The sequence below is a fragment of the Trachypithecus francoisi genome, unplaced genomic scaffold (assembly GCF_009764315.1).
Source record: "Trachypithecus francoisi isolate TF-2019V2 unplaced genomic scaffold, Tfra_2.0 Lachesis_group14, whole genome shotgun sequence".
Taxonomy (NCBI): Eukaryota; Metazoa; Chordata; class Mammalia; order Primates; family Cercopithecidae; genus Trachypithecus; species Trachypithecus francoisi.
The window spans coordinates 12,395,936-12,422,258 of NW_022681459.1; the positions used below are offsets into that span (position 1 = coordinate 12,395,936).

Sequence of the window (26,323 nt, forward strand, 5' to 3'; positions counted from 1 at the left end):
TAAGAAACTTGCGTGAGGCAGTGCCTATCCAGTTAGCCACCCTGCTGAGGATGTACCTCAGTGAGGACTTCTGTGTGTGTGACATTGCCTTCTAAAGACATTCTAGCAGTGTGGTGTTTGGTGTATGGGGTGGGAAACACCAAAGACCTTCCCTATCAGAATAATTTGTAACCCTCCATGTGAGCACACACCATATTCACCATTTTTATATTGCTATAAAGAAATACCTGGGACTGAGTAATTTAGAAAAAAAGAAAAGAGGTTTAATTGACTTACAGTTCTGTAGGCTGTACAGAAAGCATAGCACCAGCATGTGCTTCTGGGGAGGCCTCAGGAAGCTTCCATCATGGCAGAAGGCAAATGGGGAGCAGGCACATCCCATGGTAGAGCGCAAGAGAGAGAGACAGTTGTCGGGGGAGGTGTCACACACTTTTACACGACCAGATCTCATGTGAACTCAGAGCGAGAGCTCACTTATCACCAAGGGGATGGCCCACGCCATTCATGAGGGATCCACCCCCACGATCCAAACATCTCCAACTAGGCCCCACCTCCAACCATAGGGATTACAATTCAATATGAGATTTGGGCGGGGACAAATATCCAAACTATATCACACACTTAGGAGGCTCTTCCATTATCACGTTGGGAACCTGCATTTAAATTAGAAGGTGAGAAGAAACATCTGGGGTTTGTACCTAAATCTCTTAAATTGGCATTGAGAGAAGGCTAGTAATACATCTATTATCTTGCCACTACCCAAGAGATGGTACTCAGGAAATTGAACACTAAGGCACCAAACTTCGAGGAAATGATCACTTCATGTAAATGAGGTTATCCCAACAGAAAGATAATTTACATCTCTGAACATCAAAGGACTCTGTGGGGTTCCAGTTATATTCCCACTGTGTAATACATGCTAACTCCTAGAGCGGAGGACCCATACTGGCAACAGCAGTGACCCGAGCCCTAGGGCCTGATGATCCGGCATCATGGATATTTGCTTGCTGTGCTTTGAGGAAGAAGGTATCTGTGGTAGAACAAGATTCTGATTTATATCAAGCTATATTCCTAAGATCTCTCTCATTACTTATTCTTGGTCTCCTTTGGATCACCAGGTCCTCAACAAGAGGTGAAATTATTTGTAAAGAGACACTAAAGAGCTCACATTACTTTTTGAGAGAAGTCACGTGAGGTACATTTCTCATCTGGTTTCACCACTATGGGCAGTTCAATTTCACTGGCAAGAGAGAATTGTACTGCCCTAGAAAATTAGCGTTAGAAAAAGTCTTCCCCCCACAGTTCTGTTTGCTGATTTTCTCAGAAACTGCCCTCTTACTGCCTAGAGAATATAAAATCAGAATGAACACAGTGGTTATTACCATGTAAATTCTTAAGACAGAGCCAGGCTCATTAATTTCCAGGAGTACAACTAAAGCTACTGTGGTTGAAATACAGTAAAAATGAAAAATGCACAAATGAAGTCTGAAGGGTAAGTGGGATCCAGATGCTGTAAACCTGCAGACCAGGTTGGAGTTTACATTTATCCTGAGTGCTATGGGCAAGTATGGCAGAATTTCAGGTAAGAATGTGGCAGCAGAGTTAGGTTTTTAAAAGACCACCCTGGCTATGTACGCATTATGGGAGGAAAAGGGAACAAAGCATGACAATTGTCTAAGCAAAAAAGGATGGTGGTTTGGACTAGGGTAGTAGCAGTAGAGACGGACACATGTAGGTGGAGTCAGGCTATGGTTTAGAGGTAGAGTCTATCGAATTCTTAATGAACTGGATATGTGGAGTGACAGAAAGTAAGAAATAACAGGTGCTCCAACAATAAAGTAGAAGGTGGCACCAATTACTGAGACGATCAAGATCATGGAGAAATAAATTTGACCATATAAATCAAGAGTTCTACCAACTGCCACCCTGGAAATCAATTTCTATTATTCTTCAAGTAGGGGCATTCATGAGTCAATATAATTTTATTAATCAACATTGTATTAGTCCATTCTCACACTGCTATTAAGGAAATACCTGAGACTGGGTAATTTACAAAGAAAAGAGGTTTAATTGGCTCATGGTTCTGCAGGCTGTCCAGAAAGCATGGTGCATCTGCTTCTGGGGAGGCCTCAGGAACCCCCAATCATAATGGAAGGGAAAGGCAGAGCAGGCACGTCACATGGTGAAAGCAGGAGCAAGAGAGTGAGGCAGGAGGTGCCATATACTTTTAAATGACCAGATTTCATAAGAATTTACTCACTATCATGAGGACAGAACCAAGGGGGATGGTCCTAAACCATTCATGAGAACTCTACTCCATGATCCAATCACTTCCCACCAGGCCCTACCTCCAAGGGGATATTTCAACATGAGATTTGGGCAGGGACATATATCTGAACTATATAGACATATACCAAATATACCAAACACTGTATTTATTAGCATTCACAGACCCTTAATTTGTTGAGTCAAAATTGCACCCCTGTTTAGGTCATCTTTGAATATATACACTTGCTATTCTTCTGTTGGTCTTCTGTTTCCTAGCAAAGTTAATCTAATTCAGAACTTATTGATTAACTATCTTGCACCTAACACTAAATACTATGCTAAGTATTATGAGGAATAGTAATTTAGTAAATAAAACATGAATTCAGTTCTTGAACATGTTACATTTATGTTAGCAAGATAAAAACAAACACTGATAATGCAGCTGAATAAGAAAATCAAATGATACAGTATGAAATGCAACAGTTAATAATAGAGAAATCTGGGCCAGATGCAGTGGCTTATGCCTGTAATTCCAGTACTTTAGGTGGCTGAGTTTGAAAGCTCACTTGAGGCCAGGAGTTCAAGACCAGCCTGGGCAGCATAACAAAACCCTGTCTCTACAAAGAATAAAAATGTTTTAAAAATTGGTTGGGCATGGCGGCACATGCTTGTAGTCCTAGCGACATGGGAGGCTGAGGTGGGAGGACCACTTAAGGCTAGGAATGTGATGTTTCAGTGAGCTATGATTGTGCCACTGAACTCATCCTGGGTGACAGAGAGAGACCCTGTCTCTAAAATAATAATAGAGAAATCTGACCATCAGTGCCATAAGAGTTTGGACAAAAAGTTTAGACTATGAAGGCTGGATAAATCAGGGAAGATTTTTTTAGAAGAATAAATATATAGAACTCCAACAAAGAGCTGTGTTCAAAATACAGGATAGAAATCAGCATGACTAAAGTTTTGTTGTCTGATGATATCAAAGATACTGGTCACTTCTACAAAAAGTTAAAAGAATTTTAACTACACATTCCTTTGAGGCTTGAAGAAAATGTGGGAAACTGAGATATTCCTTTTGTGTTTATCCACCTGAAAGTATTTTGTTATTTCAGAGATAACTGAGCCTGGAACTTATTTAGATGCATATGTTTTCTGTAAAATAGAATAATGTCAAGTGACCTCTTGAGTATGTTTGTATTAGTTTTATAATGTATCTGTTTACACGAATGATAATCTTGAAGCTCAAGGCTAGCTCATTTCCACAGTTTACTGTCCCTATTCATGCTACTCCCTTGGATTCACTTTGTCCCATACCCTAAACCTAGCACTGGGATAAGTTTAAAACTATATTCAACAGAATGAACATTAGAATGCTGTTCTTAAAACAGCATGGAGATGCAAAAAGGATTTAAAAGGCCATTGGGATAGTTGAATAATTTAAAAATAAAGCTTGGCAAAAAGAAAATTGAAATTATTTTATTTATTAAAAAAAAGCATACACCCCTGTAGAAATCACAGACGAGGCCCCAACAGAGACTGGTGAGATGCTTCTGACCAAGGACCCATGAGGGTTGCGATTGCCCAGAGGTACAGAGGATACCATTCTGAGGGCTCCAAAGATGGTCCCCATCTCTGTATGTTTCCCCTATAAATACTTTTTAAAAACTGAAAACAATGAAAAAGAAGAATACAAAAAGAAAGCCAAACACCATTTTTGTAGTCAGGGAGTGCTGTGGACTGAATTGTGCCTCCCCTCCCATAATTCATATGTTGAAGCCCTAACCCCCGATATGATTGTATTTGGAGATAGGGCTTTTAGAATTAAGGTTAAAATGAGGTCGGAAGGACAGTGTTCTAATCCAATAGGACTGGTGCCCTCGTAGGAGGAGGAAGAGAGAGATCTCTCCCTCTACATGCACACACTGAGGAAATTCCACGTGAGCCCATAGTGAGAAGGTGGCCATCTGCAAGCCAGGAAGAAAGCATGTCCTCGGCATCTAACCAGCTGGCACTTTGGTCTTAGACTTCCCAGCCTCCAGAACTATGAGAAGTAAATTTCTGTCTTTTAACCACTAGTCTATCATATTTTGTTATGGAAACCCTAACAGGCTAATACAGGTTTTGATGCCAAGAAACAGAATGCTGCTATAACAAATACCTAAAAATGTTGAGGCAGCTTTGGAATTGAGTAATGCATAGGGGCTAGAAGAGTGTTGAGGTCCATGCTAGAAATACAGACATTAAAAGCAATTTCTGGTGAGGTTTCATATGGAAAGAGAGAGTTGGAAAGAAAGCTTCAATCTTCTCAGTGAAAAGGTAAATACACATAAAGAGAATGTTGGCAGAAATATAGATGTTAATAGCTATTCTGCTGAGGTCTCAAATGAAAATGAGGAACATTCTATTGGAAACTAAAGAAAAAGTTACGCTTGTTACATAGTGGCAAGGAACTTGGCTGAATTGTGATCATATTCTAGTGTTCTGTGGAAGACAGAACTTGAAAGCAATGAAACTGGAGAGTTAACTGAGAGTATTTCTAAGCAGAGTGTTGAAGAAGTGGGTTTGTTCCTCCTCGCTGTTTTTAGGAATATGTGAAAGGAGAGAGGTTAATTGAAGAAGAGATTGTTGAGGAAAAAAAAAAAAACAGGACTTGAATATTAGGAAAATTCTCAGTCTACCCATATTGCAAAAAATGAGAAAGCATGCTCTGAAGAGAACATCAAAGTGTAGCCGGATTATCACCTCATAAAGAGCTAATGAGATCATATGAGTAAAAATATTTTCATTCTTAATTGAAGGGAACAGAGACTGAACAAAATGAAGGAAAGCTATTGAACTTCTCAGATTTGACCAGACAACAGAGCTGTTTGGCTGCACACATATCCTATTCTTAAAGAAGAGGGAAAAATGACCCTGCAGGCAATCCAGAGGTCATCAGAGCCACCACCTTGGTTTCTAAAGGTCAGATCGTCTCCACTTGAAGTCTTGGAGGTGAGACCTCCAACTAGAGCCATGGGGGTGATGCTGTCATCCCACTGGGTCTGAAGGACAGAGCATCAAACCAAAGAGAATTGTTCTTGAGCCTTTAGACCTAATGGAATTTGCCTCACTAAGTTTTTGGACTTGCTTGGGACGTATGACCTCTTCCTTCTTTTCTATTTCTCTTTTTTGAAATGGAAATGTTTGCCCTATTCCTGTATTACTATTGTATTTTGGAAGCACATAATTTATCTGACTTGCCGAGGTTCACAGCTGGAGAGGAATTTTGCCTCAGGATGAATCACAGCTGGAGTCTTATCCATATCTGATTTGTTTATCCATATCTGATTTCATTTAGATAAGACTTTGGACTTCACATGTTGGACTTTTGTGGGCTATCAAGTTAAAATATATATATTTTGCACGTGAGAAGGAAGTAAACTGTGGGGCCATGGGCAATACGCTATGATCTAAATTGTGTTCCCCTACAACGTTGGTGTTCCTACCATCAACAGTGGATTGGATAAAGAAAATATGATACATACACACCATGGAATACTATGTAGTTATTAAAAAAAAACAAAATCATATCCTTTGCACAACATGGATGCAGCTGGAGGTCATTATCTTAAGCAATCACCAATAAAGCCCTAATCACCAATAAAAATTTGGAGATGGGGCTTTTTTCAGGAGGTAATTAATGAGGTTATAAGGCTAAGGCCCTAATCTAAACAGGAGTAGTGGCATTATAAAGATAGGGAGAGAGGTGGGTACATCTCTCCACATGTACCCACCAAGGAAAGGTCATATGAGAACATAGCAAGAAGGTGGTTGTCTGCAGGAAGAAAGTGCTCACCTAGAACTGAATCAGTTAGCACCTTGATCTTAGACTTCCTGCCTCCAGAATTGTGAGCAATAAATTTCTGTTATTTAAGTCAGTATTTTGTGACAGTCCTAGGACTCATTCAATGAGCAATACGAGAGTATCACTGAGTTCTCAGCTTGGTTCCAAGTGCCTGATTTATACATGTTGGTCTTCAGGCAGAAAAAGAACACAAGAATAGATATTGCTGCCTCAAACTGTAAAAATTTTAGAAGTAAACCTAGATATCAAATTGGCAAAGAATTTAAGGCTAAGTCCTCAAAAGCAGTTGCAACAAAAGTAAAAACTGACAAATGGGACATAACTAAATTAAAGAGCTTCTGCACAGCAAAAGAAACTATCCACAGAGTAAACAGATGATAGACAGAATGGGAGAAAATACCTGCACACTATGCTTCTGACAAAGGTATAATATCCAAAATCTATACGGAACTTACATCAATGAGCAAAAACAACCCCATTGAAAAGTGGGTAAAGGACGTGAACAGACACTTCTCAAAAGAAGTCATACAAGCAGACAACAAACATATGAAAAAATGTTCATCACAACTAATCATCAGAGAATGCAACTCAAAACCACAATGAGATACCATGTCACACCTGTCAGAATGGCCATTACTATAAAGCCCAAAAATAAAAGATGTTGGTGGGGCTGCAGAAAACAAAGGAATAACTATAAGCTGTTTATGGGGATTTAAATTACTTTAGCCACTATAGAAAGCAGTTTGGATATCTCTTAAAGAACTAAAAGTAGAACTACCATTCAACCCAGCAATCCCATTCTGAGTATATACCCAAAGGGAAATAAATTGTTCTACCAAAAAGGCATATACACTTGTATGTTCACTCCGGCATTATTCACAATAACAAAGACATGAAATCAATCTAGATGTCCATCAACGGTGGATTGGATAAAGAAAATACGATATATACACACCATGGAATACTATGCAGCTATTAAAAAAAAACAAAATCATATCCTTTGCACAACATGGATGCAGCTGGAGGCCATTATCTTAAGCAAATTAATGCAGAAACAGAAAATCAAAAACTACATGTTCTCACTTATAAGTGGGAAATAAATATTAAGTACACAGCGCCGGGCATGGTGACTTATGCTTGTAATCGTAGCACTTAGAGAGGCCAAGGTGGGTGGGTCACTTGAGGCCAGGAATTCAAGACCAGCCTGGCCAACATGGATAAACCCTGGCTCTACTTAAAAATACAAAAATTAGCCTGGCATGGTGTTATACACCTATAGTCCCAGCTACTTAGGAGGCTGAGGCATGAGAATTGCTTGAGCCTGGGAAGCAGAGGTTACAGTGAGCACTCCAGTCCAGGTGACAGAGCAAGACTTTGTCTCAAAAAAAAGCGGGGGATACACGTGAACATAAAAATGGGAATAATGGACACTGGAGACTATAAGATAGGGGAGGGAGGGAGCGCAGCAAGGGATGAAAAATTGCTTACTAGGTACTATGCTCACTACCTGGGTGATGGGTTTAATTGTACCCCAAACCTCAGCATCACACAATATACCCTCATAACAAACCTGCACACGTACTCCCTGAATATAAAAGTTGAAAAAAATAAAAACAGACACTGTTGGTGCTCAGAGAAGTCTCCCCAGTTATTTCAGAGAGGAAGGATGGGGGAAATAAGACAGTGTAGAGTAATTTACTACAGGTGACTCATCAATTCACAAACTGAAGCTTGAAACACTGAGCCAGGCCAGTTGAGTTAAGAATATGGTTGAGGTCAGATACTGAGGGAAGTGAGTGCCATGGAGGGGCAGGTGGAGGAATTTTCTCTATATGTGATGTGTTGATGATGACATCTATATGGAAGCAGAATAGTTACCTTCCAAGGTTGTTCATGAACCAAAATATTTTGAGAATCTTGGTCCTTTCCCCAGAAACTAACTTTTCCTCCATTATATGAAAATTTCCAAAAGACTGTGAAAACCTGGCTTCCCAAAATGTTCAAATGAAGAAATGAGCCAACAGCAAAACCTCTGCATTATCAAAAACTTTAAATTTTATGAAAAAAGTTATCTATGGAAGGCAGTGTATGTACAGACAAAAGAATTCTTAAGAGGCATTTGATGGGCACAAATGATTAAACAATTAGACCATAGCTAAAAAGAGCCTGTAACTCACTGCAGAAAACACTGGTCTCCTTTGCAGAGGTTTGACTTTATTCCACTGTTCCTTATGGAGGGGTGAATGGGAAAGATAAAGTTGAGAGGTAAATTATCTGTAATTTGTAAATTTCATCTATTTGATGGAGAGAGAGAGGAAAAAAAGCTACTCCTTTACCCTCTGAAGAGAAAGGCGTCCCAGCATTTAAGAGTATCACATAGGCCAGGCGTGGTGGCTCACGCCTGTAATCCCAGCACTTTGGGAGGCCAAGGTGGGCAGATCACGAGGTCAGCAGATGGAGACCATCCTGGCGAACACGGTGAAACCCCATCTCTACTAAAAATACAAAAAAATTAGCCGGGCATGGTGGCGGACACCTGTAGTCCCAGCTTCTCAGGGGGCTGAGCCAGGAGAATGTCGTGAACCCGCAAAGCGGCGGAGCTTGCAGTGAGTGGAGATCGGGCCACTGCACTCCAGCCTAGGTGAGAGCGAGACTCTGTCTCAAAAAAAAAAAAAAAAAAAAAAATGGGGTATCACATAATACTCCAAAGCAGCAACCCATTTACAGAGGAAACATGGGTGAAAACAACATAGACCAGAATTGGGCTTCCAAATGTTATAAACAGTGAAAGGAATAAAAATTAAATTATGATAGGAAAAAATTCTCTGATGCTTTGTCTGTGAAAAATAAAAACAAACACTCTTTATGAAGTCTGAACATCTTATGAAGGCTACATTTTTTTTAGCCTCAGGCATTAATTATGGTTGCGCCACTGATGGGGTCCAAAGGAAGCCAATTCAGCTCGCTTCATCCTGAGGGATGGAGAGCAACCACAAGTTTACAAAACAATTAATTATCTCCATGTTATTGTACAACAGGGTAAACAGTGAACTGAAACCTTGTGCCACAATAAATAAGCTAGTCAAGCCTGAAATGTGGGTCTGTTCTTCACTCACCATCTCTGTCTTACATTCTTCCAAAGGGCTGAGCTTCAAGATCGTTGAGTACTAAACCTCCAGAAACTATTTTTATTTTTTTCCACCACTTATTTTTTTTTAAGGAGAGAGATTGGAGGCTGGTTCCTAATCATTCTGTGAGGTTATTGTTGGTTTCTGTAGAATTTCAGGAAACTATGATGTTTTTAGCAAGACTTTGTCATTGATCTGTAGCTGTGCCAGTTGTCACAATCTATTCATCATTATTGATATTAAGTAATATCAACAAGTACCACTCTTACCTGGAAGGTCATTGATGTGAGCTGCTCAGTCTCTGGAGGGTAAGATGAGGGATGAGAACACAGCCCCATCAGCCCTGGAGACACATCCATATTACTTTGCGAGGGCTGCTGTGACAGAGTACCACAAACTGGGTAGTTTAAACAACAGAAACTTTTTGCCTTTCAGTTCTGTGAGCTGAAGTCCAAGATCAAGATGTCAACAGGACTGGTTCCTTCTCAGAGCTGTGAGGGAAGGATCTGTTCCAAGCCCCTGTCCTTGGCTTGTAGATGGCCATCTTTTCCCAATGTTTCTTCACCCTGTCTTCCTTCTATATGTGTTTCTTTCTCTACACATCATGTTCTTTTTCTAACATCACCAGTCATATTGGATTAGGAGCCAACCCTATTTTAATATGACCTCATCTTGACTAATTACATCCACAAAGGCCCTGTTTCCAAATAAGGTTATATTCTGAAGTACTGGGTGGTCTACGGCCATACCACCCCACACACCCCCGATCTCATCTGAAGTACTGGGTGTTAGGACATCAATATATGAATTTGGGAGGTGGGAGAAGGGGGACACAATTCAGCCCACAACAACATCCATGGCATAATACTTGTCCCGGCAGGTGGGCAGGTGGCCAGCCCTTACTTTCTCAAACTGTCCATTTGGAGCAGGTCCCTTTTTTTTTTTTTTTTTGAAACAGAGTCTCTCTCTGTTGCCCAGGCTGGAATGCAGTGGTGCGATCTTGGCTCACTGCAAGCTCCACCTCCCAGGTTCACGCCATTCTCCTGCCTCAGCCTCCTGAGTAGCTGGGACTACAGGCACCTGCCACAACGCCTGGCTAATTTTTTTTTTTTTATGTATTTTTAGTAGAGACAGGGTTTCACTGTGTTAGTCAGGATGGTCTCGACCTCCTGACCTCGTGATCCACACACCTTGGCCTCCCAAAGTGCTGGGATTACAGGCGTGAGCCACTGTGCCCAGCCTGGAGCAGGAACTTTTTATCTATCACCTTATTTAATCATCATATCCCTCTTAGTCTGCTAGGGCTGCCATAAGAAAATACCATAGAACAGGTGGCTGATACAACAACAATTTATTTTCTCACATTCTGGAGGCTAGAAAGTTCCAGATCAAGGTCCTGCGGGGTTTGGTTTCTGGTGAGGACTCTCTTCCTGGCTTACAGGAAACCACCATCCCATTGTGTGCTCACATGACCTCTGCTTTGACTGATCTCTGACAGAAAGGGAATTCTGGTGTCTCTTCCTCTTCTCATAAGGGCGCTAGCTCTATGGGATTACAGAGCCACCCTTTTGACCTCATTTAACCTTTATCACCTCCTCACAGGCCCTATCTCCAAATGGGGATAACACTGGGGGTTAGGGCTTCAACGTATGAAGTTGAGGAGAACATGATTCAGTCTATAGTAATCCCTAATGAGAGACATCATCATTGTCATTTATAGGAAGCTGAGACACAGAAAGGTTAACCTTCAGATTCCACAGCTAGAATTAGTGTAAAATGCAGGTGTATTTGACTCCTAAAACCCATTTCTCCATCCACTATTCTGAATGTCTCAAACTGGGACCTAAAATGGGGAGGTCTGCACACGACCTGAAATTACTTCCATTACTGGGGGAAGGGAGGATTGAGCAATTTCCTGCTTCTATTAAAGTGAATTATACAAACTTGTCATTCTAGGGATGAAAGGTCATCCTAGAATTGCCTATGGGCGATTTCATACAGTTCAACCTAGAATGAGAAATAGGAAATTCAGAAGGGCCTTGCAGGGCTTTCTGACCATGCATCCTTGTCACATGCCCCACTGCACAACTTCCCCAGCTCCTCGATATCACATGGATCTGGAAAGCAGGGAGACCGGACTATGGAGCCAGCCCTCCAGGGTTAGAACTGAGTTTGAATCTCAGCTTGACTACTTACTAGGATCTAAGGTAACATGTTTAATCTCTCTGTGCTCAGTTTCCTCATCTGGAAACAGAAATTATAATGCTCCTCCCTCATATGATCGTAGTGAGGCCTGAAAGAGTTAATGCATATAAGGAGTGTTTGGGCAGGATCTGGCACACAGCAAATGCTTTATAAGTGTTAGTTGTTATCATCATGATTATTCTTGTCTGAATTATAAGGAAGAGAAAAAGTATGTATCTTAAGAATAGAGGGTTTTAAAATGTTCCCAAGTTCCTTAACCAACCTGAGCCATCTGTAAATTAACTACTATGGGATTTCCAGCTCTGACACGTATTCAGGGGTCCTAGAAACTGACATCAGTTTAATACAAACTATTCTAAAATGTCTTGTGCCCTTGACAGGGAGGTCCAAGTACTGGATACTTGCAATGCAATCCAGCAGTGGCCCCGTCTTTCTTACAAAAAGGCCCCAGTCACATGATGATGAGGCTAGATCTATTCCTGTCCTCCTTCTCTTCCTCATATTTCCTTCTTCTTCAAGGTCTAAACGTTTATTGAACTGATACTCATGAATGAGTTACTCAACTAGGCTTGCAGGATAAACTTGGCAGGCTTTAGATCTATTTGTTCCTTTCCATCCCCCAAAATCAAATGGCTGCTCCAGGAAAATGTTCCCCTTGTGGCAGGGTCCGGGAGAAAAGAGAGAGGAAAAATTAAAACGACTGAAGGCCCATGTGCTCCAGGAATGTATCCTGGAGATGGGAGTGGAGGGCAGTGGGAGAACGTTGGTAAGGTTAAAATTTTTAAAGTTTCAGGTCCTGTATCTTGACATCCCGAGTATAAATGCGGGTACCAGACATAGCACAAACTATTCAAAGCCCTGTTACATATTCCAAACCAAACGCGGGCTCTTGAAGGGTGATGAGGTAGGGATGAAATACAGGATCGCCTGAGATCTTCCTCTCTTAGGGACCTGCTTGGCTCCAGCTGATTCAGTCGAGGAGGAAAAACCTCCCACTTGCTCCTCTCGGGCTCCCTGCATGGAGAGAGGAGACACACTCCTGCCACCCAGTTGCAAGAAGTCGCCACTTCCCCCTCCAGCCGACTGAAAGTTCGGGCGATGTCTGGGCCGTCACTTGAAGGCGTTTCCTTTTCTTTAAGAACAAAGGTTGGAGGCTGAGCCTTGCCGCGCGGGTGCAGGAAAGTACACGGCGTGTGTCGAGAGAAAAAAATACACACACGCAATGACCCACGAGAAAGGGAAAGGGGAAAACACCAACTCCCCGGGTGCTGGGCTTTTTCGACTTTTCCTTTAAAAGAAAAAAGTTTTTCAAGCCGTAGGTTCCAAGAACAGGCAGGAGGGGGAGAAGCGGGGGGGGGGGGGGTGGGAGGGGGTTTGCAGAAAAGGCGCCTGGTCGGTTATGAGTCACAAGTGAGTTATAAAAGGGTCGCACGTTCGCAGGCGCGGGCTTCCTGTGCACAGCCGAGCCCGGGCCCAGAGCCGCCTGCAGCCTTGGGAATGGAGCGGATCGCAGAGCCCCAGGCCGCCCGCAGAACAAGCGCGGGGAACCAAGGAGACGCTCCTGGCACTGCAGGTACGCCGACTTCAGTCTCGCGCTCCCGCCCGCCTTTCCTCTCTTCAACGTGGCAGGGACGCCGGGGGACCTCGGTGCGAGGGTCACCGCCGGGTGGACTGGCGGGGCAAGGCGGGGGCAGCGCGCACGTGGCCGTGGAGCCCGGCTCAGTCCCGCGCGCGTCTGCGGGTGCCCCCTGGGGACTCAGAGGTGTCGCCTCGCCCGGGACCAGAGATTGCGCTGGATGGATTCCCCCGGGCAGAGGCGGGGGAAGAAGGGGTGTTCGAAACCTAATACTTGAGCTTCTTTGCAAAGTTTCCTTGGATGGTTGGGGAGGTACCTGTATAATGGCCCTGGACCAACTTCCCTGTTGAAGCCGCCAGAGAAGTGTGTAAAACACACTACAGGGCAGTGTGGAAAAAGAGACTGCCTTCAAAACTTGTGTCTTTTCTATTTTGAAAAATAACTGCAAATCTATTTTAATTTTACAAAGTTAGACTCATAGCATTTTAAATATCAATGTCTTCAATGAACAGAAGTGAAGACGGAGCAAACGCTCAATCAGCGTCTGTATTATTCGCTCCTGTTGTGCCAGGGTGCGTTTTTGCTGAGCGGTTGCCTTTACTCTCACAAAACCCCGTTGGTGTCTGTCCTCCACATTTTATGAGGGAGAGCTGGATCTTTTGAAGTTTGTATCATCTAAAGCAGGTATATTGAGATGACTATGGATAGAAGTTTACCTGAAAATACTGAAGTTGACCGCTGACAAAGATATAAGAATCCAAAGTATGTTAAAAATTAAGGAGCTGGGGCCCAGAGAAGTGAAGTTACTTCTCCAGCATCACACAGCAGATCCAGGACCCTGTGTGATTTGAAAAGGCCAAGGTATCTAATGATGCTCATAATTTAGTTTACATTTTGTGTCAAACAGATGAGGTCAAGTGGACATTATGTGTATATTCCAAAGCCAAAATTACTGCTTGTAATCTCCATTCATCTCTCTGAAGAAGTAGTGCCTCTTTTATATGGCTTTAACATAATGTATAATCGAAGTGAATTAGGGCAGCCAAAGTTTTAATCACAGGACTGATCTTTTAAAAACGGGTATATGTAAAGTTAATTGCTTATCTATGTGAACAGTAATATATGCTATAAAAAGTTTTCAAGGCAACTTCCTGCCTGTGGTTTAATTTGATAGTCACAATGATAGGAAATTGGCAGGGTTAGGTGGTGGTATCCACATTTTGCCCATGAGGACTTGTGGCTCAGATAATTTGAGTTTTTTCTAGTAAGGTCACTAGGTCCCTAGTGCACAGCCTGCTTTTAGGTACGGATGTGGGATGGGGGTGTCGGCAGACCACAGGTTTTTGACTCTCAGTTTGGGCTCATTTCCATGACTCCTTGCTGCCTCCCTGATTTCTGTCAAATGACCAAAGCACATTTACTAATTACTTCTGCCGCAAGGACTACTCCTTATTAGGCTGTGACAAGCAAGTTTCCTCACATAGTGGGTCAGCTCACTCTGGCCACAGGACCCAGCTTCCTAACCACACACATTAAGAAAGAGAAAAATTAGCACTGTCTGAAACCTACAACCACTTCAAGGGGGAAGAGTGGTGTTTGCACAAATATCTACTCTTGTTTTAACCCAATTCACTGTCTTTACCAAAAAAAAAAAGTCATCACAGTCTGCCTGTGCTGGACGCTACGCCAGAGGCTGGATAGACAAAAGTGAGCAGGATAGGCACCACCCTACCCTTACAAACCCAAAAAGTTAGAGGAAAGGCTATCAGGATGTTACTATGCAATCTGATAGCATTTCAATTTTGGTAACATAAACACTTGAACTAATTAGAATGTGCTACAAATTTTGCCATTCTTTACTTTCCATGTGCCAACATGGAAAATTTGTAACCTTCATCTTTCAATACCTCATCTTAACAGTCTTCTATAAATCAAAAAATCTACCCCAAAAAGCCCTAGGTTTTAACTTTTGAAAAGTTTTTTTATTTATCAGCTTTTCATGTCATGACTAAGATCTGCCATTCAATTTAAAGGAATTCTTTCATTTTAGAGTAACAGTTATTAAAATCCTTTATTCCTACCTCCTTGAGAATCTAACGGAAATTTTATATCTTCTTCCCGGAAAATTTTTTTTAATGTGCATCCTCACACACCATTTTGCATTCGGCGTCAGCAGGCTAGAGGCTTCCTTGAACCTCAGTCATGACCCTCTTTGGGGGTCCACTTTCATAATCAGTATTCTAAATGTAGTAGGCATAAATAGCTTGAATAGAGGAAAGTGGTATGTAGACTCTTGGCCTTCACTTGGACTGAGCATCTCTATCCTTAACTAGTTGGTGTCTCCATTTTTCTTAGTCATTGGCTACTGCTTAGCTGAAGCTATTGATTTTAATAGCCTTATTGTTTTGATATGAGGCTGCCACTCTGCAGAAGCCTAATATTGGTGAAGGAACACCAGCCTAAGAACCGTAGTTTGTTTCTAGTATCAACTCTGCAGATTTCTGTGCCTCATTTTTCTCATCTCTAAGATGGGTAGCTGATGGGTGGCCGGGACTGAATCATTTCTAAAATCCTTTACACTGATGAAATTCTGTGATTCCAGTGTAACTACCAAGTTCACTTTCATATACCTCCTGAGACACAGCTGGTCTTAGTAAATTTAGATCCTCTATGTCCAAAGAAAGTCAAAGTAAGTACCACCATAATTCACTATAGAATGTATTTTTGTCTTTCACTGATCTTACTGGACTCAAAACTGTTACATGTTTCCTTAAATTAGATAGAATAAAACAATTGTGAAACACTACTTTTCAAGGAAAAATGTTACAATTTTAAAAGCCTCTTTTTATCCCACCTCTCAGTAGCTACAACTTTCATGTATGAGTTTCATATATATATATATGAAAAAATTTTTCTTATCTCAGACTCTTAAGGAAATGCAATGCTTTTAATATGATCACTGCTGTGTAATTCTCATCTGCCCTGAAACACTTAAGTTCTGTCCATCAATCAATGTCTTTGGGCTTATAATATTCAGAGCCTTAAGCAAAACCAGCGCAAAAGCACATCTGTCCTCAAATAAGCACATCATATGTCTGAGCAGTTCAGCACCCTCACTCAAAGTCCACGGCTCTCAGCAATGTGGAAGAACATGTGATTCCTAAAATCACCACCCTTACACACAGTGACACACTCACCAGAAAGTGAGGCTTAACATGGCTTCAGTTGCTGTAGTTTAAAACAGATTGTGAATATCTGTGCTAATTCTGAGAAACAATTAGCAGAGATATTAATCAATTAGCACAGATCACTAATATCTGTGCTAATTGTTAGGACAGATTAGCACAGATATTGCTACCTTGTGTGAGTAGATAGGGTTAAGGCACTGGCAGAAGGAAAGATTAGTGAAGAATATCAAATAGGTGATTTAATGAAATTGTGAGGCTGAAGTTGTGAGACTGAAGTTTGGATAAGGTGAAACAATGCCCTACAATGACATTTATGCCAGTTCTCCATAAACGAGTGTTCTACACAAATAATAAGTTCCTGGCTGTCTTAACAAAATGCTATGGTCCTTTGTATGCTCACACAAATAAGGGTTCCAAGCATGGGAAACAGGTGTCAGATTGCCCAGGTGGGCAACCCAGCCGCATGCTCCTTAGCCACTGATTAACCTTGTGCAAGTTACTTCACCTGCCTGCGCCTCAAGGCCCCCCCCCCCATGTTTCAATGGGGAGGGTGTGAATACTCATTCCTAAGGTTGTGAGGAGGAATAACTGAGCTAGTATACATCAAACACTTAGGTGCTTGGCACAGAGGGAGCCCTGTGTGTTTGCTATTATTTTGTTTCAGTGGATGATCTTGTGTATTATAAGAAATCAATTTGGAAGGTGAGATACATATGCAGTCTGAGAAAGTAAAGACATTTTAAAGACATTTTACTGTGTCACGAATTTTCAGAGATCACACTGACATGGTAAAAAGTTGTTTGGTTTTTAGAATTTTTGTTTCAGAATGCATATCCTTCTCCTTAACCAAACGAAAACTACTAAAATACTTCTGAAAACTATTTCCAAGAAAACATTTTGGTGTATCTTTTAGCAGTTACTTTACAACTTAAAAATTAGGATAAACCAAAGAATTATTTTAACTTGGCTTTTACCTGCTTGTAGATAACCTCTAATTTATATAACGGTTCAATTATACAGTGGTAAATGTATCTGGGCTTGTACTTTTAAAATAGCAAGTGTAACATGTGATAGATGTAGGGTACTTATAAAGTACTCACTAAGCACTGATGACTGATGTCATTAGTATCACGGCTATCATTCATTGAACCCTGATTATGAGGCTGGCACCCAACTAAATGTTTTGCATTGTCACTTCATCTTCACAAGACTTTCTGAGTAGGTTATACCTTTATCTCCATTTTCAGGGAAACAACTAAAACTTAAAGAGGTTTATTAACTTGCCAAATACCACACAGCTAGTAACACTGGTGGGGTATGGAATGGAACCCAGGCAAGCTGAAAACAACAGAACAATGGAACACTCCTGCTTTTCAATTAGATTTGCTAATCGTTAATATTTGCCACATTGGCTTATCTTTCTGTGTCCCTACCCATCTCTCTCTCTATATCTATATGCAAATCTGGCATCTAACTTCTAGATGTTTCAGCACGGATCTCCTAAGAACAAGGACATGGTTCTATGCAATGAAATTATGATTATAGCATCCAAGAGTGGTTTTTAAAATCCGGGATGAAACTTAGTTTTTACCCACAAGTCCAGACGATGATTTCTACCAGTATTCTCCAGCTTTACTTTATACTTGACAGACTGAGATCCAAGCCTAGAATCTTCTAAAAAGGGTCCACTGCCAATCTGGAATGCCAGCAAATCCTATTAATATATCCCCACATTTGTAAGCTTCTACTAAATTCCCCAAGAACCTGCATATCGGTTAAGTCCTGAAATGCTCCAGTGCCAAATAAAAGCCCACTGTGCAGAAAGAAATGCCTTTGGAAACTCTCAAGCATTTATTCAAAAGTATTTAGTGAGTATCTGTCAGCTGTATATCCAGCACTGAGGGAAGACTCAGTCTCTGCCATCACATACACCTCAGCACTAAGAAGAGACGCATGAAATAATTACCATCCAGTGTGATAAGTGCTCTGACAGAGGATGGAGAGAGGACTAGCCACCTTGGGGAAGATAGACAAGCAGGGTCCCATCAGGAGATGAGGAGAAACCAGCCTCCAGGAGTGTGCTATCTGAGAGTACAAGATAAGGAAGGCAAAGAGGACAGGTCCATACTTGAACAACTTGAAGTAGGTATATCTAGTGCCTAAGAGTGTGTATGGTGACATCTTGTGGAGCAGCGATCATGACCCTCATTTGGTTTGTTAAAGCATTGGGTCAAATGCCATGGGAATGTAACATGTAAATGGTCTTTGCCTTGTAACACAGGGTATTCCATCCATGTAAGAGTGAATTTTTAAAAAGGCAAAATCAAACCTTTTATTTACAGAATTTGCTCTATTTGCCTTAAATAGTTTTTAGCACACAAATTCTTCCTTGCTTGGGGCCATTACGGTGTGTGGAAGCAGAAAAAGATAAACTGTAGCTTACAGAAATAGAAAAGCAATTTTGTCCGATGATATAGACATATGGATATAAACAACAAACAGGTAACACATAATAAGTTCCAAATGAGGCATTTTGTTGAAATTCAGTGTTAAGCATAAACAGTGAACTCAAATGCACAAAGGAGGCCGCATGGAAGAGTGACAAAGCACTCCAGAGCAGATAACAGCCACCCTATTTTCTGTTCCCTGGGAGTGGGGAGAAAAGACATCAAAATCGAATTATAAATTTTAAAAAGTATTAAAATTCTCTTATGGAGATATGATATTAAGAAGTTTGTTAGACAAATGGAAAACGTTTTGTGGAAACAAGAAATAAGAAAGAATGGCCATCACTTAAAGCAACAGAATACATCTCTCCCACTAGCTCTCCCCTCCCTACCCACAGCTTTATTCACATTTGTTCTATAACATTTCAGCACAGTTCAGACCTGCCGCTGAGCCAGTGTGAGGTCAGGGTGTTGAGGAAGCGAGTCCCCGCAGTCAGACTCCAGCTGGCTGTCATCCTGCTTCTGCTTAATCCACAGCATCAGTCTGGTGGGGAAGAGGAAATTCCTAACCTTTTTTTTTGTTTTTTTAACACATCTTCATCAGAAAAGTGATAGCACTAATTACTGTCCATAATAAAACTACTGGGAAGGTAACTTAGCTTGCAAATAAGTTCCACAAAGTCATTTCAGTAAAAGCTTCCTGGTTCTAAAATTGGGAAAAGCAGGATAATCCTCTAAGGCTGCCATTCTTTCTCTTTTGTGCATTTACAACTAAACAGTCACTGATATACATTTCCACAGTGACTCTGCAATATCCACACTGACTTTCTTCTAAGACACTTCAAAAATCCATCACACCTTTATGTGTTAAATATCACTATTGGCATATATCTTTAAAAACATTTATTTTCTTAGTTCTCAAAATACAGAAAAGAATGTTATGCTATTTTGTGTGCAAACTGCTATTTTCAATAAGGAGCTCTTAACTGAGAAATAGTTGCTATTTTTCAATAAAGAACTCTCAATTAGAAATATCAAGAAGTGATGTTAAGTTTTTATGGAAGTAAATAAAATATCATGACATGAAAAGTTTATAATTTTTCCCCTAGCAATGGCTTATTCAGGGAATTTTTCTTATATCTAAAGTTAATGATCTGAAAAGTGGTAATGTTATCATTCACCAAGATTTCAGGATGTAAGTTATTCCTACAGAACAATCCATTTTTACCTTTAAAGATGAGTTTGTGTGCTTCAGAAGATGTGACCCCAGTTGGCCACCATCTCAATCAGTAGTAAGTCACACCATCAATCCCCTATTAATGATGGAACTCATGTGAAGTTAACAGGAAACATAATACTCTTTACCTCATTCCCTGGTAGCAGAGAAGTTGACTCATCTTTAACGTCAGTTACTGAGATGTAATGCAGAATCATATTCTACAGAAAATATGTGATAAACTTTACACAAATAAATACACTTTAGAAAGGCAGTCATTTGGATTTTCTTTTTGTCAGAGAACACTGCAAGTCTTCAAGAAGAATCTCTGAGAAATTAAACACTTTATATGACATTTTATAGCATGTAGAGAGGTTGAAACTCAGAGAACTAAAACTCAGATGATAGTCTAAATACTTAATTTGTTGCTGCTTTATGCTGTACATGAAAAGTGTGAGCTTAAATTATAAATAAAAAACTACTGAACTATCAAACTATTTGGAGTACATCCTTATCTTTCCTCTAAATTACTCTTTTTTCCCATTAACATCTACCTATCCCAGGTCCTCTCTCCTCAGCCCTTGATCTCTGCTTTCAAAGATGACTAACTAACCTAATAAACACATCTAAGGCGATGTGTCAACTTCAACCCAACCCTCTTTCCCCAGATAACTGTCTGCATTTCAAGAACAACCTACCAGAGACCTTACCTGTCACCTTGGCTCTCCCACCCAATGGAGATGGCTCTAATGGTAAGGAATTCTGTCTTAAGTAACAGGGAGGGGAAACACTCTGACAGATGCAGAGTTTTCATAGAGGCAGGTTGTTGGTGCATCATGTGGGCAGCCACTTTCAACTTTTGACCCTGCCTCAAAAGGTAACCAAGAAATCGTTGTTATTCTAAAGATTATGACAAATCCAAAGTTTCACAGAATCCTGATTTTTATATACTTGCATTAATCACTGCTTATTTCCATGACATAAACCCAAACTGCAGCTGCAGAATATAGAGAATCAGAATAAATTCTGATAGAAAAGCCAGATACTGCTTCCACATATGCAAGTATATGCTAATTGCTTTTAGCAAATGGATGCAAATAGGAATCAACATTATTCCATCTTAATGATTATGTTTTTGATTGGTACACATAAATGTTAGTGGGAAAATATTTAGAGGAAGTTTAGACCTAAACTAAATCACTTCAATTTTCAACAGCATAATTACATTTCACCTACTAAAATGGCTTTGGACCTAGAATTTGTATTGCTACATCAATATAAGATGACTTTCGGTAAAAATAGATGTACATTTGATTTGTAACAACAAATTGGTAGTTTTAAATTATTTGTATATTTCAGGGTAAATAAATTTAGAGCTATCCCACAGTTGCTTTGGTTCTGAAATTCGACCGCTGTAACTTTTTTTAAAGAAAACTTTATGGTGTGCAGTTCCTTTGGTTGCAAATATTAAATGGTTGGTGCTGAGAATAAGCAGCAATATAGAAATATACATAATTGTAGAAGAATATAACCTATGATTTAGACATAAAACGAGATCCTTACAAGATAAAGAGTTATGGAGATGTATGCTAATGATGGTTGTACAACATTATGACTGTTTAATACAGCTGACCTGTACACTTAAAAGTGGTTAAGATGACCAGGCACGATGGCTCACGCCTGTAATCCCAGCACTTTGGGAGGCCGAGGTGGGTGGATCACGAGGTCAGGAGATCGAGACCATCCTGGCTAACACGGTGAAACCCCGTCTCTACTAAAAATACAAAAAATTAGCCGGGCATGGTGGCGGGCGCCTGTAGTCCCAGCTACTCAGAGGCTGAGGCAGGAGAATGGCGTGAAACCAGGAGGCGGAGCTTGCAGTGAGCCGAGATCACCCCACTGCACTCCAGCCTGGGTGACAAAGCGAGACTCCGTCTCAAAAAAAAAAAAAAAAAAGTGGTTAAGATGTTAAACTTACATTATGTTTACATTACATATTTCACCACAATAAAAAATTTCTGAAGGAAAACCAGAACTTTAATGACAAACTTAGGACATATTATGCTCTGAATATATAGTTTCGATAACGTCTTTCCTGGCAAATCAACAAGGTAAGAATAAAAGGATATTCTGAAATCTTTTTTTTTCTTTGGAGACGGAGTCTCGCTCTGTTGCCCAGGCTGGAGTGCAGTAGCACAGTCTCGGCTCACTGCAACCTTCTGCCTCCCAGGTTCAAGCGATTCTGCTGCCTCAGCCTCCTGAGTAGCTGGGATTACAGGCACGCACCACCATGCCTAGCTAATTTTTTTGTATTTTTAGTACGGGGTTTTACCATGTTGGTCAGGCTGGTCTCAAACTCCTGACCTTGTGATCTGCCCACCTCAGCCTCCCAAAATGCTGGGATTACAGGCGTGAGCCACCGCACCTGGCCAGATATTCTTAAATCTTATGCTCACACCCCACCCTGCCCCCGAAAAAATGTCCTTCGGGAAAGCATAATCTAAGGAAAAATTTCCCAAAGTGCCACCTTCAGCTTCATTCTTACTACAAGAGGAAGAATTGCCTGTCATATAATGAAAGATACTTGGTGTTATCATTAATCTGATCTACATAGTGCTTCCTCTTGGTAGATTTTTTACCCACTGTGAGAAGGAATGATTTTGATACTCAGTGTGTAGTAATTCTGTTAAGAACATTTAACTTGGAACCTATGCTACACAGTAAAGCTTATACTGACAATGGATATTTCATGTGGTAGGCATAAGTACTGTGGCGTGACGGGAGGACTGGAAGTATATCTGCACAACTACCTAGTCAAAGACCCCAATCTAATTTCTAATGTATAATTCATATAAATCCTTCTTGTATTGCTATACATTAAACATTATGCTTGTTACATTATTGGTTAGCACTGTCACTATTGATTGTCAGGCTTATAATTGTGTATAATTCTTCCCCTGCCACTTTACCAGCTGGTGGCCACACTGATTCCAGAAAGAAGTACTTCATTTCTTATTACCTCATGAAAGCACCCTCTGCCCAATGCCTTGGCTAACAGACTGGCCTTTGTTGTCTATGACCACTAATTCCCACTCAGGCACATAGCAATTCTGTTGCTGGTTGCTTAGCCCAGTCAAAAACACTGGAAGTGGATGTAGACTCCACACTGATGGATGAACGACCTTCTGGTCATTTTACTGTCCTTAAAAGTCTATTTTTAAATTGAAAAAAATATACATATATATATTCTTGGGTATGTTCTCCTTTATTCTGTTCATTAATGTTTTTCATCAATCACTGTGTTTTAAATATGACCTAAGGTTCTACAGTATATTTAGACAAACTTCTCATTTCTCTGCAATATTAGGAATTCATCACGCCTGTATGACAAGGTTGTGTTTGAGAACAAATGGGGACCTGTGTGACATGTTTTATTTCAATATACATTTAGAGTTTGAACCAATAAAAAAGCTATTAGAATTTTTAATATATATAACACATTATCAAAAACACTGTCGCTTTTCTGAGTGCTCTAATCAGGCAATTCAGATGTATATTTAAAAAGAGGGAAAAGCCAATCAGTATACTAAATATATTTATTTTAATACCTGTGCTCATATGTTACCTTTAAAGAACAGGAATAAAATTTATGGGTAGAATAGTATGCAAGCAATTTACCTTCAATACAAATTAAACACATCTTTTTAAGAAAAGGGTGAGTTATCTCGACTGGGGAGGCACTAACGCTAGATTATTAATATGTATTTATTAATATGTATTATTAATATGTATTACTGTGACCAGGACCCTGTAAGGGGGGAAAAAAGTCCTTATTTTTACAATCTTTATTGACTGAAATTCTATAAAATGAATTGAATTCCTGAAATGACATCATTTAATCCAAATTTTTTCATCATCAACTAATTCATCTCAGAAAACAGTAAAGTTTAAAAAAAATACTATCAGTAAGAATGATATATTTCCTTGGTTTGGAAATTTCCAAACCACGATATTCTGCCCCGTCAAAATATATTCACTGGGGAATTTTTTACTTCATACGTTTCTTTTGAACTTAGTCACATTTTTATATCTAGCTGGTTTCATTATTAAATAAAAGAAAAGGTGATTCCCCTCTTGTACTGCAGGAGACCACATACTTGAATGATACTCTAACTTCTAGGTTCTGCTATAGTAACACTGAAATCAGAAACCTGTGGGAGAAATGTCACTTTATCTGAGACAGTAAAATCTGACTCTAAAAGGAAGTAGCAAATTCATCTTGTTCTTTTTTTTAATCAATCCTCTGCCTAAGACAAGTAGTTTGAAACACAGAGGACTCTTTAAGTCATACTTCCTTTATGTAGTCAAAACCAAAGCCACTGGGTATTGCTTTCCCCAAAGGAATCTCTAAATAGCAGACGGGGACATTTTCAGATAGATTCATTTGTAGGCAAACCTCCATTGCTTGTATCGTATTTCCTGAAAGAATAAAGGTAAAACTTCAACTATTTATTACAGAATGAAAAATTCAGCCTTAACCCTACCTTTATAAAACAGGTTAATTGGGTTTTAATTTTCATAAATCATAAAGGACCATTTTTGAATATTTGGGCCTTTAATTGTCTAGCTCCCAGATGAAGTACAAACCAGAAAAAAACAAAAAAAAAGACTGTACTGTGTCAGAATGCAAGCTTCCCTCTTTGCATTTTGGCATTTGGAAACGCTGAAGAGTGGTTTTTGTTTTTGATTTGAAGAAGATGATACATATGTGTACCTGATTCAAAACTAGAGAATAGAATTGAAAACATAATTTTCAAAAAGTTTTCAAATATGCCTAAAGGTAACAATGTCATCTTTTAATTGCCAATTTCTCTACCACTTTCAACAAATTACTTCCACGGATTTAATTAGCTCCTTCCTTTCAAGAGAAAATGGACTAGTTTCCTTTCAGATTTACTATATTCTGTCACTCCAGCTTTATAACCGCATGTGCATACACAAACATTTCTTTCTCTCTTGCAGGTGGCATAAACCAGGAAGGGGAAATCTGTGGTTTAAATTCTTTATGCCTCATCCTCTGAGTGCTGAAGGCTTGCTGTAGGCTGTATGCTGTTAATGCTAATCGTGATAGGGGTTTTTACCTCCAACTGACTCCTACATGTTAGCATTAACAGGGTATGATGCCTGTTACTAGCATTCACATGGAACAAATTGCTGCCGTGGGAGGATGACAAAGAAGCATGAGTCACCCTGCTGGATAAACTTAGACTTCAGGCTTTATCATTTTTCAATCTGTTAATCATAATCTGGTCACTGGGATGTTCAACCTTAAACTAAGTTTTAAAAGTAAGGTTATTTAAAAGATTTATCAGTAGTATCCTAAATGCAAACATTTTCATTTAAATATCAAGCCCACGTTTGTTTTTATCATTAACAGAAAATGTATTCCTGTCATTCTTAATTGCAGGTTTTGACTTGCTCAATATAATATTCACAAATACCTTTGATTCAACTGTTAGAAATGTGGGCTAAACACAAATTTCTATAATATTTTTGTAGTTAAAAATTAGAAGGACTAGTGACCTCCAGTTATATCATGGATTGTCTGGCAACATTTTTTAAAATACTTAGAAACTGGTACTTTCCCCCATGTAACGATTTTCTGTTTAGGCAACTTCAGTTTAGAATTAATACTTTCATTTGACTCTTAAAGGGAAATTGAAAGGCTATGAAGCTGAATTTTTAAAATGAGATATTTTTAACAGGTAGCAGGGTAAATAACATCTGAGAGCTAGTGAGGTATTGTTTCCATACGAGATACAAAGATTTAATTTAAAAAGTCATATTTGAAATGAAGTCCCAAATCTAGGTTCAAGTTCAATAGCTAAGCCACATAACATGGTTGCGCAAGCAGAGAATCTACCTTTCCACTTCTAAGCCTGTTTCTTCATCCATGAAATGGGGATAATGCTTTACAAGGTTGTTGTGAGGTTTACGTGAGATACAGAATATTCCGTAAGATAATCAAGTGCTCCATCCATGTTATAGTTCGGTTAATCCAAGAACTAGTCACCCTACTTTGTTAGAGAAGAGAAAAGCTAATGATTTAATTTGCAGACTTTTTAAGGTTTGGGTTTCTATGCAGTTTTTCTAAATAACCATAACTTACAAACATGTAACCAAATGTAATTGTTAGTATATTAAATGTATACTTGTTTTAACAACTCTTCTCAACATTTTGTCAAGTTTATTCACTGTAACCAAATAAATCTCATGAGTCTTTACTTGATTTAAAATAATTTTCATGGCCCATTTTCTTTTGCAAAGTACAAATTATAATTTCAGAAGATATCTGCCAAAAAAAGACAATGGAAGAAAATTATGAGGATACTAAGGGGAACATTCCTGACTCCTAGGACACAGTATTCTCATGTAAGAGTACCCATTTGGC

General features: G+C 39.7%; 1 protein-coding gene across 2 annotated transcripts in view; it reads right to left on the bottom strand.

Moving 5' to 3' along the window:
• Positions 1–26,323, bottom strand: part of MRPL39 (mitochondrial ribosomal protein L39) — a 113,931-nt gene that overhangs the window by 55,907 nt on the left and 31,701 nt on the right. Inside the window, exon 10 of one of the 2 annotated variants that reach the window (XM_033232207.1) lies at positions 12,019–12,459. The exons of the other annotated variant lie outside the window; for it this stretch is intronic. Coding sequence (XP_033088098.1) covers positions 12,307–12,459 — 153 coding nt within the window. The 3' untranslated portion in view covers positions 12,019–12,306. Of the gene's footprint in view, positions 1–12,018; positions 12,460–26,323 lie in introns of those variants that run through there. 2 annotated transcript variants of the gene reach the window in all.